General features: G+C 33.0%; 1 protein-coding gene across 7 annotated transcripts in view; it reads right to left on the reverse strand.

Annotated features, from left to right (window-relative positions):
* Positions 1–19,644, reverse strand: part of CNTLN (centlein) — a 352,032-nt gene that overhangs the window by 172,149 nt on the left and 160,239 nt on the right. For all 7 annotated transcript variants that reach the window (XM_054519817.2, XM_024252705.3, XM_024252704.3 and 4 more), the window contains 2 exons: positions 5,443–5,619; positions 3,524–3,649 (listed from right to left, as the gene is read on the reverse strand). In XM_054519817.2, the coding sequence (XP_054375792.2) occupies positions 3,524–3,649; positions 5,443–5,619 (303 nt within the window). The remainder of the gene's footprint in view (positions 1–3,523; positions 3,650–5,442; positions 5,620–19,644) is intronic.

The raw sequence follows: 19,644 nt of genomic DNA on the forward strand, positions 1-19,644 counted from the left end.
CAGGTTAACTATAGTTTGGATTATGATCCAAACTTTGACAAATAGTAAGCAAAGGCAAAATAATAGTACTTTATTTGGGAACTATTACCACCAAAGATCTTACAACAAGTCAAGTGTATGGCCTGAAAAATGTATTTTATATCACTAATTAATATATTTTCCTACAGGATACACACAAAAATATTCTACAGGCAGGTGCTGAATGAGATCAGTTCATTAGATCATTCAATAAAACATTTACTAAGTACTTCCTTTGGATTTTGTAATTAAACTAGCTAAACTAGAAGCTCTAACTTCTTTTTTTTTTTTTTTTTTGAGACAGAGACTCGCTGGAATGTAGTGGCGGGATCTCAGCTTACTGCAACCTCTGCCTCCTGGGTTCAAGCAATTCTCATCCCTCGGCCTACTGAGTAGCTGGGATTACAGGTGTGCACCACCACACCCAGCTCATTTTTTTGTGTATTTTTAGTAGAGACAGGGTTTTGCCATGTTGTCCAGGCTGGTCTTGAACTCCTGGCCTCAAGTTATGCACCCACCTCAGCCTCCCAAAGTGCTACAATTACAGGCCTGAGCCATCATGCCTGGCAAGGCTCTTTCTGTGTACGAACAAGTATGAATTAATGAAACATTAGGAAATAGAAAACAGGAAAAATTGTATCAACTGACCTTTTCCTCAAAGATCTTTGCAATTCTAATTCTGAATTGATTAAAAACATAAATAATTTTTGAAACAGAGTCGCACTCTGTCACCAGGCTGGAGTGCAGTGGCACGATCTCAACTCACTGCAACCTCTGCCTTCTAGGTTCAAGCAACTCTCCTGCCTCAGTCCCCTGAGTGGCTGGGATTACAGGCACGCACCACCACACCCAGCTAATTTTTGTATTTTTAGTAGAGACGGGGTTTCACCATGTTAACCATGATGGTCTCAATCTCTTGAACTCGTGATCCACCCGGCTTGGCCTCCCAAAGTGCTGGGATTACAGGTGTGAGCCACCACGCCCGGCCAATAATTTTTTATCTAATCTTCAGGTTTGAACAAAGGTTCCTTGATGAGAATAAGGTGAACTAAAAGCATGAACCCCAATATGGATGGACGTCATTTAATCTGTTGAAAGCCTCAATAGAATAAAAGCTGAGTAAGAAAGGTTCCTTTCTCTCTGCCTGCCTTCAAGCTGAGACATCAGTCTTCTCTTGCCTTCTGACTTGAACTTGAACTTACACCATCAGCTTTCCTGGTTCTATAGTCTTTCGGCTCAAACTGGAACTATACCATCAGCTCTCCTGGCACTCTAGCTTGCCAACTGAAAATCTTTTTTTTTTTAAATTTATTTATTTTAGATTCAGGGAGCACATATGCAGGTTTGTTACAAGGGTATATTGCAGGATGCTGAGGTTTGGGCTTCTATTGATCCCATCACCCAGATAGTGAACACAGTACCCAATAAGAAGGTTTATAGCCCTTGCTCCCCTCCTTTTGCAGTTCTTTAGTGTCTACTGTTCCCATCTTTATGTCCATGTGTACTCAGGTTTAGCCCCCACTTATAAATGAGAACATGTGATATTTAGTTTTCTGTTTCTACATTAGTTCACATAGGACAATGACCTCCAGCTGCACTCATGTTGCTGCAAAGGACAGGATTTCATTCTTTCTTATGGCTGTGTAGCATTCCCTGACTGACTGCAGATCTTATACTTCTGAGCCTCCATAATCATGTAAGCCAATTCCTTATAGGAAATCTCATATAAATCTAATTTACTATCAGGAATTATACAAATATAGTAAATAATTGTTCCGTGTGTGTGTGTGTGTGTGTGTGTGTGTGTGTGTGTGTGTATTCTATTGGCTCTGTTTCTCTGGAGAACCCAGGAAACAAATTTCAAGAATTATGCAAAAGGGCCAGTAGCAGTGGCTCACGCCTGTAATCCCAGCACTTTCGGAGGCTGAGGCAGGAGGATCATTTGAGGTCGGGAGTTTGAGATCAGCCTGGCCAACATGGTAAAACTCCGTCTCTGCTAAAAACACAAAAATTAGCCGGGAATGGTGGCACACGCCTGTAATTCCAGCTACTCGGGGGGCTGAGGCAGAAGAATCACTTGAACCTGGGAGGCAGAGGGTGCAGTGAGCCGAGATCATGTCACTGCACTCTAGCCTAGGCAACAGAGTAAGACTCTGTCTCAAGGGAAAAAAAAAATTATGCAAAAGGAGGAAGATGATAGACTTGCTTCTCAAAAATGCCCATAATATCCTGTGCTTAACCACACATTTACAATTAACACAAGAGTCTAACTACTTACTTATCTTCTTAACTACAGAAAGGGTCTTGAAGGATAGCAACTCATCTAACAATCTCCTGTTAGACAAGTACTAGTATGATGCTTAGCTAATTGCAATGCTCAGTAATTGCTACTGAGGAAACAAATAAATAAGAGAATAACTTAGGTGTTTATCTAAGTTCTTTATAAATTTCAAGTAGGCTAAATGCTAGCTGAGGTCATTTGGACATTTTATTTTTGGTAGAAACACATTATAATTTTCATGTTTTAGAACAGTTTAACTCTGAATGAATAAACATAAATTAAAACTTAATGTTTAAACTTAAGGCAAACTAAAATTATTAATTATAGCTTATTGTTAACTATACCCATAAACCCTATTTTGTTTTAGAACACACATAATCTAAACCGAACATTTTTCTCCTAAAGAGTAATCTATATTATATGACAAAGAATCTGAGCTTCATGTGTACTGCATTCTAATAATGTGTAAAGCACTAGATTTACAGAATATCATAAAACTATTTGAGAATTATATGATTAAACTTCAAATAGGGCACAGCTTCAGGTAATTGTGAATGAAGAATGAAAGAGAAAAAAAACCCTCAATGTAGTCACACAAAATGGGTTCAATATGTATGAACAACTTGCATATTGAAAAAGAGATTTCACAAAGTATGAATTAGGAAGTATTAATATAAGCTCTCAAAGACAGGTCGATAACATATATGTTTCTTAAACATGAGTAGAGTGCTCATTCAAATGTCACATGTTCTGAGACAAATTCAGCTGAAATGAAAAAATATATATATTTCATTTTGACTAAATGTAATTTTTCTCTAAAGGATAATTGTAAGTGATCTGAGCTAGGTTAATATGCTTTTAAACTCACTTTTATTTTCATATGTTTATCATATATAAAGAAAAAGAAATTCTCTTTTCACTTGCTACAATTCTATTTTTTGCCTTTGAGAAAGTGTTAAGAAATTTATTCCCAATTTTAAGACAAAATATTACCAAATAACTTGAAAGTAGTAAATAAACATTTACTTTTCAAGTAGCAAATATTTTATATTATTTTATAATCCTCAGAAATCTTAATAACAAGATGAACTGATTATACACTTTTATACAGGCAATTAAATTCAGGAAAGAAAAAGGACAACTAGTAATCTGTGAACTGTATGTTTACTTTGGTGTATTTTTATCTTTGCAAGGTTACTACTAAAGAAATGATTTAATGTTCACCTTTAGTTGTAGTGCCTTCTCTAAGTTTTCAATCTTTCTTTCAGCTTTTCTCAGCTTCTGTAGCTCTTCTGAGCCTGTGAAAGAGCTCTTTGGGGACAAAGACCTTGAACGTTTCACAGGTGGTTCCTCGAGAATAAAACAAGGACATGGTTGAACTAGTTGGAACACTGGATTACGAAAGACATGCAAAATTAAAGAACAAGTAATTTTGAATACTAATAATGAATTATAAAAAAAATCCTGCATGGAATACCAGAGAAATAACAAGCGGAATTACCACAGTGCTACCGCTAAAGGTTTCTCTGTGACTCGTTAATGAGAATATTCATTTACATTTACATTGTTTCTTTCAGAATAATGATGTCCCATTAGGGAAGACTAAAGGGTTATAGACTCAGAAATGCAAGAAACCTCATTACAAAGGAGGGGATAGAGGCTGGTCTAATTGCTCTATAAGGGTCCAAGGTTACACTTGATAGGACAACCAGAAACAAGAGGGAAAGGATTTTTTTCCCTTTGAAATAGTTTAACACACTGTGAAGTTGAAGGAACAATATGCTTGAGGAATATAAATACAACAGACAGTAGATCTTATACCATAATGACCATATGGTCATTAACTATAATGTGGCTAACTAGAGACAAGAATATGTTTATATTATGTACAGCTTCATATACCAATCTGGAGAAAGAATATGTGAAAGCAACTATTAAGCTGGGCAACACAGTGCTCATCCTTACTGCATGGCCTTACAAAAAGAAAGAAAATTTTGATCAAAATACCCCTCTCTTTTTCTTGACTTTTATTAAAAGCAGACAAAAGTCAAAGTCGTACATTTTTAAATTTCAGCAATCGAGCAAGCAACCAAATCAGGCCCGGTAATGCTGTATTTCAATTTTATGAATGTTTTCTTTCATTTAAATAAAGTTCAGTGCTTGTGAAACTACTTCAAAATGGCAAGAAATGTATAATGCAGTTATGTTTTAATAAATATATCTCATTTTCTGAAAATGCTAATAATTTTAGAGAGCATGAATAACAGTACCACAGAAACATGGTTCAAATTTTAAATACTTCCTTTATTAAGATAGTTTGTCCTACCCATAAGAAAAAATGGAAAGAAACAAAAACAATTATCTTAACAACATGGCTTCCTATTATAAAAACTATTATTCCTTTATTGCTGAAGTAACAAGCATGTGAAAAATACGCTAAAACTCTTACTTTGAGGAAAATGTTATTTCAGTTTATCTAGAAATAACATATGTACTACATGATATTTTAGAATTTTTATATTAGTCAACATTCTGTAGAATCTTTTACAGCATAACACAACTATGTAATGAATACTAAAAAAATTGAGACATTAATAAATGAGAAACATGCTATGTAAAATTTGCTTATTTTTCTCTTAATGCTATCCCTTTAAATCTATAAAAATATATAACAAGTGCAGAAGTTAGTGTTAAAATTCACTTACTATTTTATTTTCCACACAGACAGTATTTTAAACATCATATCTGATTGAAAGACATATTAGATATATTTTTCTTTTAATTCAAATTAGAAAAGTGAGTAAATACCATTTAAAAATAAATTTTTAATCAGATACATTAATATATTAGAGAGATGAGGAATACTTACCAAAGTTTTACTATAAGAATGTTAATTTACTGACAAAATGGGTATAGAACTAATAATATATTTAATTAACTAATTTGAGAATATAATTCAGTCTTTAAAAAGAGAAAACTCCTTACTCCTAAAACTTATTTAACAAGAGTTTGGTACATAATATTTTTCAAAAGCTTCCCGAAATACAAGCAGAGAAGTAAATGCTGCCATTTGTTTTTTAACTTCATCTCTTGTCTTTCCAGCCTCATCCTGGCAAATTCACAAAATGACAAAATGTCCCTACCTTATGTTTTCCTTCAGCACTTGTCATGATGCTCTTTCGGGAGAAACCCTTGTTGGCAGATATGTTTTCTGACATTTTTTCAGTTGCTATCTTTAGTTTCTCCTGTAAATACTCAATTTCAGACTTCTGTGAAACCATTAACGTTTCTAAGCTTGATAAGGATGGGCGATGAGGTACCTATTTTAAAAAGTATACTTGTAAATAGATATGTATGTTTGTATCTTACATTATTTATAAATATAGTAGATAGTTATACGTAACACTATATTATAGAAATTGTAAATATTCAGAGAAGGAAATTTTCATTTTAATAATAAACTAGCAGGAGCTGGACCTTTTCATTCCATAGAATAGGATTTTCCAATAAAATAACCAAGAGTCTATATACAAGTATTTTCATAAATAATGCTGTCATATAGATTTCAAGGAAAAAAATTTAAAGCATGGCTGCATGATACACACCACTCATCTATAAATGAGTCATTTCAAATTTCTGATTATACACATATGTATTGCCTCACAAAATAGTCAATCCACCATCTGGTCATCAAGAGTCATACAATACCATAGAATATAAACCTGGGAAAAGGAAAACCACAGCATTATAAGTACAATTAGCCTTTACTGTATCCTAATTTAATAACAACTCCTCAAAGAACCCTGACAATTTTAAGTCAATATAGTTTATAGCATTCTCCTTTGAAATTTATTCATGTTTCAGATAAACTGCTAATGGTAAGCTCCACATTTTAACAACAGAAGTCACAAAAAAACTAATCTTGTAGGAAACCTGTTCATGAAAACTGGAATTCTGCAAAATTTGACTACCATCTCCACTGAATGTATTCGAGGCCATTAAACCCATGCAAATTCGCTGTTTCAAATTAACAACTACATTTACAAAAACAAAAACACAGAATCACATGAAAACAGTTTTTGTTGACTTACAGGCAAACAAATGTCAAATCTTATGATTCTAACAGTATCAATAAGGATCTAGTAGCCCTGAAAATATTTGCACTTAAACTGATGAAGGGCCCCATCCTTCCTAAATGATATTCCTAAGTATTATGTGAAAAATATATACGGTTAACTTTTTTGAACCAAGAATGGGAAACATCATCCTTTTCCAATTGTGCCTGCTTTTTTCTTTTTTGAGAGGATAGGCAAAATTTTCCTAATTCTAACCTGCAATTTGTATAATGAGAGGGGCCATATTTGATTTATACTATTACACTTTTCTCATATTTAAATCACCTCATTTGTTTCCAACCTTTATTCTACCATATGATTATCTTCCTCAAAGTATTGTTTACATTGTACTGTTACCATACCTACAATATATTACTTACTTCATTATCTTGCTTTGAACATCAAATTAAAATATTTTAAGCATTTCTCTTCCAGGAAGTCTAAATGATTTTGCCCTATTCTTTTATCCCCATTTTAATCATTGTACAACTTTTATTTTTTATTTTTTCTCCTGTTTTATAATCAAACTTTTGAGGTTTAGAAATATTTCCTTTGGTTGGGCTGCCAAGCTAAACAATTTCAAAGGCTACCTGCTCTTGTCTAGGTTTCCTTTAATAAAATTATAAATGATATATTAACATCCTATCATATACAAAATAAATTTTAAATAATTTGTTTAAGGTCAAACAAAAACTTAGAATAACACAAGAAAAACATAATTTTAGTTTATTGGTATATCCAATAAACAAACCTGTGTTCATCAATAAATGAACTTCCTAAGTCATCAATGGATTATAATGCTATAGCAAGGAATATTATAAAATTAATATTCAGTCAAGAAGCTATGATAAACAACTCAAATATAAGACATTAACAATGCTCCAACAGTGGATACTGTCACTATAATAATAGATTCATTTCTAATATTTTATTGATATATTAATGATATTAATATTTTTGATAACAATAAAGGATATTTAGGCAGCATTCCTTCAAAATTCCTCAATAAACAATCAGAGAACTTCAAAATTAAAATACTATTAAAGAGTGAATAGAAGCCAGGAAGATAATGCAGATAAATAAATACGTGTCTGGTGTGTTTTAAAGTGATAGCTTTAAAATTCATCCAACAGAGGCATTTTGCATACATATTAACCAAGTAGATATGTCCCTCCCCTCCACAAAGTAACTTATTCATGTTCCCATTTTCTTTAAGTCTGGTTTGTCTCTCTCTTGCCTTTTATCACTTTTGTTAGAGACATGTTTACAACAAGTGTTTTACATTTCTCCTAATAAAACCATTTTTTTAAGTATTAAATATGAGCAAAATGAAGTGTCAACACTCAGCCTCACTGCTGAGTGGTAAGGAGGGAATTTAGGGCAGTTGCTGCTCAACTCCAGCCAATTGTTTTCAGGGAAGAATGTGCCCCACCGTTGCTAGATTTACTGATTTTTCAAGAAAAGCAAAGAATTAGGATTTCTAAGGAGAGTGTCCAAATTTTCAAATGTTGGTTGGACCCAGTTTATGTGTTACTTTGAGAATGTGGTAGTGGGTGGAAGTATAATCTGCTATCAATTTTCTAGAGAAATTATGAAAGATGCATCAAAGCCCATAAAAATGTACCAAACCTTTAATTTATTTCTAATTATGCTGAAGGCTAAAATGGAAAGATATCTATGATAAACTGAGAAAAGTAGGGTACAAAAGGGTATATTATACTATGTAGAAATAGATTTCACCAAACATGCATAAGGTACAAAAACAACCCTGAAATGTTACAGTGTGATTTCTAAGTAGAGGGACTGTAATGTGAATTATTTTCTTTGTACTTACCTGAATTTCCTTAAAGACTTTACAATGGACATGTCACTAAATGCTTTTTTTTTTTTTTTTTTTTTTTTGAGACGGAGTTTCACTCTTGTTGCCCAGGCTGGAGTGCAATGGTGCAATCTCGGGTCACTGCAACCTCTGCCTCCTGAATTCAAGCAATTCTCCTGCCTCAGCCTCCTGAGTAGCTGGGATTACAGGCATCTGCCACCATGCCCGGCTAATTTTGTATTTTTAGTAGAGAAGGGGTTTCACCATGTTGATCAGGCTGGTCTCGAACTCCTGACCTCAGGTGATCCGCCCGCCTCAGCCTCCCAAAGTGTTGGGATAACAGGTGTAAGCCACTGCGCCCGGCCTAAATGCTTTTCAAAATAGAAATATTTATTTTTTTGCAAATAAAATGACTACAAGTTCAATGTAAAAATTCCAGTATAGGTAGGGGAAATAAAAGTCTCTTCACAATCTCATCCCTCAAAGTTCCTACTAGTAAGTTTGTGATATATCTCCCAGACTTTTAAAAAAAAAAAAAAGGAAACAGCTGGGTGCGGTGGCTCACGCCTGTAATCCCAGCACTTTGGGAGGCCGAGGCGAGTGGATCATGAGGTCAGGAGATCGAGACCATCCTGGCTAACACGGTGAAACTCCGTCTCACTGTGGCGGGCGCCTGTAGTCCCAGCTACTCGGGAGGCTGAGGCAGGAGAATGGCGTGAACCTGGGAGGTGGAGCTTGCAGCAACCCAAGATTGCGCCACTGCCCTCCAGCCTGGGCAAGAGTGAGACTCCATCTCAAAAAAAAAAAAAAGTTAACTACTATATTTTTGTCATTTAACATACTTTAAAAAATTAATAGACTTTATTTTTTACAACAGTTTTTTTATGTACAGAAAAACTAAGCAGATACTATGCAGAGTTCTCCCTGACCTCCTACCCCCACCCACTCAGTTTCCCCTATTTATTAACATCTTAAATTAGTATGGTACATTTGTTACAATTACTGAACCAATATTCATACATTATTAGTAACTGAAGGACATAGTCTATTCATATTTCCTTAGTTTTTTCCTAATATCCTTTTTCTGTTTCCAGGATCCCATCTAGGATACATTACATTTAGTTGCTATATCTCCTAGAGCTCCTTTTGGCTATTTTCTCAGACTTTCCTTGTCTTTCATGACCTTGACAGTTTTCTGTAGGATGCCCCCTCCTTTGGGATTTGTCTGATGTTTTTCTCATGATTAGACTGGGGTTATGAGTTTTGAGAAGGAAGATCATAGAGGTAAAGTGCCATTTTCATCACATCATATCAAGGGTATATGCTATCAACATGATTTATGACTGTTGATATTCAGTTTGATCAGCTGGCTGAAGTAGAGTTTTGTCAGATTACTCCACTTGTAAAGCTACTCTTTTGTCCCCAGCCATACTGTACTTTTTTACTTGCTTTTTAAAAACTTAATAATCTCAAACATATACACATACAACTATTATGTGTATATATAATAAAATATATGATATATATGTATATCATCATAGATCTCCATATATCCTTACATATCTTTAACCTTTTTAAGGGCTGCTTTGCATGTATAGCAAAATCAAGTTAACCAATCCCCTCTCTGTGGAAGTTCATTCTATTACTCTTTAAATCCTAGAATCTTTGAAAAGTTAACTTTCCTTCCTAACAATTATTCACATTTTATAAATAAATTTTTTTCTCTAATATTAAAAATATTTTGCTCCCTTTTAGTTTACATTCTTGGAATACAATGGTATAGTGCTATACTATAATTAATCTGAAGAAAAATGATTCGTGGACTGACTACATGGCTAAAGGCTCCCAGGTGGAAATAATCTTTTTAAATTGCCATTGTTAATACATAACTTTATTTTTCACACTGACTCACAGAGCTAATTTTAATTGAAAAGTTCTGTAGAAGATATATATTAAATAGAATAGAAGGCATGGGGGAAGGTCCTTCAGGTGTTATACAAATTACTATTTTTTAAATTATACAACTTAAATATATAGTCATGTTGCATTAAATCCAAGAAATATTGTAGGGCATTATTACAGTGGGGGCCGACTGAATATTGCCTAATACATAGAAAATTGTTTCACAGCTATAATAATTATAAAAATTGTAACTTGAATTGTTTTATTAGCAAATTATAATTAAATATTTTTTCCTACTACATTGCAATGATGATAATAATTAGCATTTAGCAAAAAAGTGTTTAGTTCCTACCTCTGGCTAAGCATTTTACAAACATTATCTCACTTGCTTTAAGAAATTTATGAATTCCAAACCTGTCAACACATAACAAAGCCTATAGCAAAACAAAAACATTTTTAAAAGCACATGATACCTCAGCAAAAGAAATACCTTTTCTTAAAACAATATGTCACTGAAAATCAAGCACGGGTCAAGTGTGTGTGTGCGTGTGTGTGTGTGTGTGTAATAAAATCTGTTACATGTATATATAAAATATCTAACATATACGTATATATCAGAAAAACTAACTACTTGAATGACTGTTCTCTGAAAACTAATTCAAATCCTCTGGGAATACAACAGAGTATATAAATGTCTGTGTATACATACACATACACACACACACACACACACACACATACACATGCACACACACTTTTCTTCTCATGAAATGCCCATATTCAGAGATTAACTTTATATTTAAAATTGATTTCGGAAATGCAGCAATATGTCTATTACCAATTAATAAAGTAAACATTGTTAGCTGAATCATCCATATCCTGAAAATAAATGACTTTAATAATAGTCGTATATTCTTGTAAAAAAAAGAAAAAAAAATAATATCAATGTAACATAATATTGTAAATCAAAATACTGTTATAATAAAAATTCACAAATAAAACTAAGTGTACTAGTTTAAACTTACACTTCATTTTTAGAAAGGCCACTATATTGAGTAATAAAATGTCTAATATCAACAAATTCATCTAGCACTCTTTTTAAAAATATAAATATTTGCATTTCTTCCATCTATTCACTTTTAACCAAATATTTTCAGATAGCATTTGTAATTCACAAAATTAAATTAAATTACTGACTACATTTGAGTAAAAAATAAACTATCACCATCTCCGCTTATAACACTATCACATTATAGCAAAATTCAGTAATAAACAAGTCAGTCAAATTTAGCTTTCCTTTAGTATCTAAATACTTATATGGTACAGTCAAGTTGTTAACAGCAAAATAAAATGGAAAAAAATTAATTCCAAAACTTTAACTTCTTCCATATACTACATAAAACTTAACACCGAGTGGGTTACAACTCAATTATACTTATATCCAGTAGATGACAATTATTGGTTTATACATACATCCAGTAAATGGCAGTAGCATCTTTGGTACAAAATTGAGCAACCACAAGCTAAGTATTTATTCTATGACATGTAAATATCACACTGTACTGACAAAAATTAATAATATTTACATGTCACACAAGAGTGTTTAGGATAACTCCACAATATACAAATTACCTATAGATTTCAATCCTAAGAGTAAACTAATCCTGACAGTACTTAAAAGCTAGAATGAAAAGACTGATTTTTCTACAAATTTCTTTTTATCTTAAATAGCAAAATAAAACACATTCAGATTTTTCCAAAATATGTTATAAGCCTCACATTCTGCCAGAATTTGCAAATCTGGATATTTAAAATGTTTCTGTTAGTGGCATCCTAAAATGAATTTCTAAAATTCATGGAATTAAACTTTTTTATGGTGTATCTCTAAATATGTGACTTTGGGGTATAATCCATTACTTATTATAATACATACTCTAAGTTTTATAAACACTTAACACTTATGTCACCAGTAAAACAACCAAAATTTGTGCATTAATGGTATAAGCAAGGGACTACGCTTGTTATACATTATCATCTCTATACATTAAAACCTCAATCATACTCAAACAAATTCACTAAAGTGTGGTTTTCAATCTGCTAACTATGCATTCCATAATAGCCTGTAATTATTAAAAACTGACAAGAAAGCTACGCCACCTGTGTTTATGTGAAGCCAGGTAATGAAAAAAACAACAACGCTGTCATCACCTCTCAATTCCTGATTGCATTATCAAAACTGTAGCCGAGTTTGGCATCTGGGTGTGACCTTGTTAACTGCTAGGGTAATTAAATTTATTCTACTGGGAAAAAGGATGATAAATTATTAGCAAGAAGATTTTGTTCACATTTTATTAAATTGGCCTGTCAAAGGGTTGGCCAAATTATCAAGGGCCTCATTTATTGGAGACCAGCCATATTGCCACATCTGTTACAATTATTTATAATTTCAGCAGTTGAAAACCAACTGAGTTAGGCATCCACCATGTAAAGTAATTTACAAATTATCTGATGAGGGAGTGTTTTAGCTTCTCCCTCATTTCTAGCCAGCAGAAAGCCGCGCTGTAATTACAGAACACGATTAGGTTCTTTGGGGAACTTATCTTGCACACATAGCCATAGTAAGATGCAGCAAGAACATATGGAGGAGCTTGTGCTTCTACTCCCTGAAGCTCGTGACCCGCCTGCCGCTGAGCCCTTGAGTTGAATTTGAATGAGAGTGCCATGGCTAATGTTCTACACATGCACCATTTATGCCACAAAACAAATCGGATCACTGTTAATTATGAAGCAGCTATAATCAGGCCTTCACATCTGTGTAATGTGAAGCGCAGTAGGCTGTATTCCAATAATGTATGACTACCTTTGGGTTGCAAATTGCGAGCCATATTGCCTCAGTAGTAGTTACTGAATTCAAAGTAACTCCTTTGATAAAAGCCCATCACATGGATATTTTTATCCAGCTTTATATGAAAAAAAGCAAATCCACAAGCCTTTCTTTATCAGCTATTGACCAGAACAGTTAAAGCATATGGCACAAGTTCATTAATGAACAACACAGAGCACTCTAATTTAATGAAACCACTTGAGCCATAAAAATCAGATTTAGTTAATTCCCTCTTACCCATTTTTTCATATTTAGCCTAAACCTAGGATTCTATTTAATATTACAGGTTATCAAGACATACAATATATTTTTTACAAATTCATAAAGATATAAAAAAGCTTGTATTGTATTATTTTAAAAGGCAATCATAGGTTTTATATTTTACAAATTAATTTTCATCACAAATCTCATGTATGAAAGCATAAATTATTTGTTTTTTTAGAAAGTAAAGCCTAGCAGCTGTATTCTAACAAAAAATACTCTTTACTCCATGAGAAATTTTTCTGTGGAAAGGCAGCTAAACAAGCTGCACCCAGATGGCAAACCAGCTATAGTTTAATTAATCCACTAAAAGCCATTCAGATTTCAGTAAGGGTAATGTAATTTTGAATAATAGTAGGAAAAAAAATCACTAAACATTCTTAAGTTTTATTATAGCGGCAAGAAAAGTGCCACTATAGAGTAGTTAAAGTTGAGTTGCAGTTTCCATTAGATATGCTAAATTTCTAGATTTTAATATATTGGGCTGTTTCATTCTACCTGGAACTTAAAGTAAGCTTGAAATATCAGAATATCTATTGGCAGCCTTCTTTTTATAGTAGAAATGGTTTATTTTTCATGCAGGATAGTGGAGTTGAATGACAACAAGTTCAAATTTTGTGAATATAACACACAATGGCCTTTAGAAAAAAAGTTTATAGTTAAGACTTACAAAAGATAAAGACTTCAAATTTTTCTTTTAAATAAAAATGTCTTTCATTTATTAAGGCTAAAAATCATATCATAACATTATATTTTACTGTTAAGTTGTTCTCTCCTGAAAATTGATTAAATATCAAACTATCCAAAAATCATTTCCCATATATTTGTGTGGTCATATCTACATATACAACTGAATTAAAAATATAAATTACTGAATATAATTAAATCAAGCAACAAATTACAAGGTAGTTTTCATTTACAATAATGCTGTAGAATAAATCAAGTTAACTTTTCAAATTAAGTTTACACATATAAACTCGAAACTAGTTAAGTATGAAAATAAGATGATAAGCATAATATAAAAGTACTATCTTTGTGGCACCTTGACCTAATATATTGAAAGTTATTTTGATCCTGTACAGCAAGATACCTAGAGAAAGTATAAGATTGATATTCTTCCATGCTGAAAATGAGAAAAAAATGGAATAGAAACAATAATAAAGTAAAAATCATAAAAACCAAACAAAAGCAAACCAATTATTAACTCTGGCATAATATTTTGCAACTAAAGTATGACAAAAGTTACCAGCATTCTGAGCCCAAGTAAAGGTACTACAATGAGATCTTCTCCCTACCACCTGAAAAACGAAAATACTATACTTTAGTTAGTGCCAAATAGTCACTATCAATATCAGACCCTCCGGCAAGAAAACAAAGCTAACTACTACTGACATTTTTTCCCCACATCACAATTAGATAATCCCTTCCAAATGTTAACTCTTTACTGTTCTTACTTCCTACTTCCTACAATTGTTATGTCAAAGAATTTTCATGTGTTCATTCAAAAAGCATTTATTGAACTTAAGACTGTCAATCACTGGAGAAGGCAGTGGGGAGAAAAGGATAAGGCCTCAACTCTCCTTGCCCTCAAGGAGCTCAGAGTCCAGAGATGGAGATACACAAGGAAAACAATTAAGTTTAATATCTGCTAATGCAGAAAGAGGTACGTGGAGCCCAATCTTAAGAAGAAGTCTTCAAAAAAAGGTCTCAATTATCTTGGAACTGCATCTACAAGGTCTAGAAAGTATTAACAAAGTGAGCAAATAATATACTGTGACGAATATTATATAGCACTCATTCCCTAACATATATTTAAAGGGTCATGTGTATCTGTAAGCAAACAAGATAAAAATACAAGCTGACAGAACATTTACAAAAGAAAACTACATAAAAGTGAAAGTGAAAACCCTCACTAGTTTCCAAAGAGATAATAAAGGAATAAATTTGTTTTGAAAAACAAAAGGCTGTTTTTAAATTATAATAAATATTTCAAGAATATAAAATGTGGGCAATCTCATATACTGTGAGAAGACAACTTGGTATAATCTTGCTGGAATGCAGTTTGGCAGGGAATATATATTCAAAAGCCTTAGGTTCATAACCTTTGACCAAGTAATTCTACTTTTAATAATTCATCCTGAGGAAACCATCAGGGATGAGAATAAATATATATAAATGAGGCCAGATGCGGTGGCTTGCGCCTGTAATCCCAGCACTTTGGGAGGCTGAGGCAGGTGGATCACCTCAGATCAGGAATTCGAGACCAGCCTGGCCAACGTGGTGAAACCCCATGTCTACCAAAAATACAAAAACTAGCCAGGTGTGGAGGCTCGTGCCTGTAATCCCAGCTACTTGGGAGGCTGAGGCAGGAGAATCGCTTGAACCCAGGAGGCGGAGGTTGCAATGCACCAAGATCACGTCATTGCACTGCAGCCTGGGCTACAAGAGTGAAACTCCATCTCAAAAAAACAAACAAACAAACAAACAAAGGCATTGGAATAAAATAAATAGGAAAAAAATAAATTGAAATACGTAAAATGTCTGAGAGTAGGGAAATGTTTACGTAAAAAAAATGGATTCCTATGTTAGAATATGAGGCAGTCAAAAAATGTTTCAAATGTTAAATTATATTGTAATGAAATGGTAATTGCACAAGCAGGATACAAATTTATAAACCATATGATTCCAATTATATAGAATTTATATTCTACATTTACTTTGTATACCCTTTTTACACACACACAGAGCCACATGCATGCAGGGTTTAATAAGAGTGAAAGCACACTCTGGGTCTAAGATCATGCCTCTCCTTAGATTACCCACCATCATATGGGGCTGACGGAGAGGCACTGAGGCTAAGACCTACTTTCTCTAGATCTCTTCACCTCGATCTAGAGACATCAAGAAGCAACCCTAGGTACAGTACTCTTTATTTCCAAATACCCTGGCACAACTATCTGCCTTGAATTCACTAGAACTAAGCCCATTATGTCTTTTCTCCCTATTTATGTGAGACACCAAAAGATCTCTGATTTCCAAGTTAATTCTTATAAAATTATCATACTCTCAAGCTAGTTATAAGCGGTTTTTAAAAAGAAAAGAAACTCAAGAAATAAACAAGAAGCTTGTAGATTTAAAGTCAAACTGAACATAGATTTGAAAAAAAAAAAAATACAGCACAATATCTACTGCCACCCCTCTGTTCTCTATTTTACCTTTTACAATTAGATATGGTTTGAACTTCTCATTCTCTCCTCCATGTCTACTCACTTCTTTCATAGTTTCCATCATGCTGTGTCTCTGCACTACATTCTAAGGAATTTTATCAGCTTTATAGTCCAATTTTCTAATTTTTTCTTTGGCTCAATAACTCACTATGTAAGGCTATTTTTATTACCAAAACTAAATAAAGACAGTACAAGAAAGCCAAACACAAGACCAATCTTACTCCTTAATGGAGACAGAGATTAAAAACAAGCAAACAAAATAACAGTAAAATGAATTAAGTGGAATTTTAAAAGGATGGAAAAGCCGAGGTATGAAAAGATAAAACATTTTATAAAATTTATGACCCATTGATGACATTAGTTTATTGAGCTCATTAACATGATTAAAAGGTATCTATGAGAAACTATGGTTAACTTAATTCCCAATGATGAAATATTAGAATTCCCTTTAAAATTAGGAACAAGATAAGGACACTCACTCTAACCACTTCTGCTTAACCTTCATCTGGTAAAAGTATAATGATTGGTAGAATATATTAGAATTTTTAAAGAAGAAACAAAACTGCCAACGTTTATAGATGATATGACTGTCTACCCAAAAAAACCCAGATGAATCTAAAAATAATAGAATTAATAGGAGATTAACAGGGTGGCTAGATATAAGATAAATATTTAAAAATCAATTGCATTTCTACACACAAAAAAATAGAAAATGTAATAAAATGCAGACAGCTAAAATACCAACAAAACACAAGTTGCTCAGAAATAAATCTAATTAAAAATACGGAAGATCCTATAGATAAAACTGCAAAGTTTTATTTAAATATATTAAGACATAAATTAATGGAGACAGATTATTTTCATCTATAGAAACATTTAAAATGGTAAAGATGTCAGTTCTGTTCAAATTAATCCCCAAAGGGTTTTTGAGGAAACTTGATAGCTGGTTACAACATTATAGTGAAATAATCAACAATGTCCAAAATATTGGAAAAAGAATAAGGTGATAAGATTTATCCCATCAGTTATCAGGACTCATTATGAAGCTATAATAATAAACACAGTGTTGCTGTTTCAAAGATTTAAAAATTACCAAGTGCAAATAAATAGCAAGCCCAGAAATTAACCCCTATAAATATGGACCCATATATGCATGCAATAATAAATGTCAGAGATGGCACTGTACATCACTGGAAAAAAGTGATTATTAACACAATAGATATGCTGAGAAAAACAGATATCCAGATTTTTAAAAAGTTAAATTGAAATCCCTTCTTTATAGCAAACACATAAAGCCCATATAGATTAAGGACTTACACATGGAAGTCAAAACCATAATACTTTAGATGAAAATATAGGAAAATATCTTTACGATGTTAGAATGAGTTGGGACTTCCTAAATAAAATACTATTAACACCAACTGTAAGACAGAATATTGAAAAATTTAATTATATTAAAATTAATAACTTCATTTTTCAAGATACTATAGAACAAGTGAAAAGGAAAAGCCACAAAAAAGAAGATATTTGCGACACTTTGAACTAACTGACAGTTGAGACTGTTGGCTAATGTCTAAACTCGTTTCCTCTTTTGGGAAATGAGTACATATTTCCCCATCTTCTTTGCAATTACATACCAAGTGGACAGAGAATTGAGTTCTGGCCAATAATATGCTGGCAAAAGTGATATGTACCATTTCCAAGCCAGATTCATAACACTTCCTAAATGTGATTTTGTATGCTCTTTCTCTCTTCTGGCTGGCTGGAGTAGAGATGACCCATAACTTTGGGAGCCATGTTTAAAGGTAGTAGATCCAAAAGATAAAAGGAGCTTGGGTCTGTAAATCACTGCTTGGAAGTTCGGAGCCCAAGTAATACCCATATTGGACTGTCACGTAAATAAAAAACAAATCACTTTTAAGCCACAGAGATTTGAGGTCAATGTTTTTCAGAAGGTGACATTATGTTAATAATGTAACAACCAACCAAAGATTAGTATCCAAAATAAATAACTTCAACAAAAAGACAAACATCCCAACAGAAAAATGGACATGAGACATAAATATTTCACATATAAACACAAGAAACTTAAACTCATTAGAAATCAAAGAAATACAAAATGAAACTAGAATGGGATATTTTATCTCTTTAAAAATAAAGCTAAGAAGTCTATAATTTGGCAAACGATTTGGCATTTTCTTATAAACCTGAATATTTGCATATCTGTCAGACAATTTTCATCCTTAGCAGTAAGTCCTAGAGAAAGTCTTGCACAGGTGTGTCAAAAGACATGTACTACAAAGATCACAGCAGCAGTATGTAAAAATTCTTATAGCTGAAAAAACAAAAAACTTTTACAAAAAAGTTCACTGACAAAGAGTAGATTAATTGTTTAGTCTATTTGGGCTCCTACAACAAAATACCATAAAATGGGTATCTTTTAAACAACAGAAATTTATTCCTCACAGTTCCAGAGACTGGAAAGTCCAAGATCAAAGCACGGTAGATTTGGTGTCCGGGGGGTTTGCCTTTTGGTTCACAGACAGAATTGGCTTGCCATATCCTCACATGGTGGAAGGGGTGAGGGGTCTCTCTCAGGCCTCTAATTTTATAAAGGTGCTAATCCCATTCATGAGAGCAGAGCCTCCCAATGTCCCACTTCCAAACACCTTCACATGACAGATTAGACTTCAGGTATGAGTTGGTGTGGGGAACACAACCAGGCTATTCCATAAATAAATTGTAATTTAATTATACAATAGACTATTGCACAGAGGAGGAAAGAATTACAGGAACACTCAACAACAATAAATTCCCCTACAAAATTCCCCCACCCATATATTCATGCAATAATAAATGTCAGAGGTGGCACTGTACATCACTGAAAAAAGTGATTATTAACACAATAGATATGCTGAGAAAAACAGATATCCAGATTTTTTAAAAATTAAATTGAATTCCCTTCTTTATAGCAAACACATAAATGAATCCCACATAGATTAAGGACTTATACGTGGAAGTTTTGACTTCCACGTATACAAGTCGCAGAGCTGACATGCGTAGATGGTGTTTTTAAGGTTTCAATAAAAGCAATACTAAACAATATATTATTTAAGAAAACATAGTTTTAAGAGGCA

Source organism: Pongo abelii, chromosome 13 (assembly GCF_028885655.2).
Source record: "Pongo abelii isolate AG06213 chromosome 13, NHGRI_mPonAbe1-v2.0_pri, whole genome shotgun sequence".
NCBI classification, from domain to species: Eukaryota; Metazoa; Chordata; class Mammalia; order Primates; family Hominidae; genus Pongo; species Pongo abelii.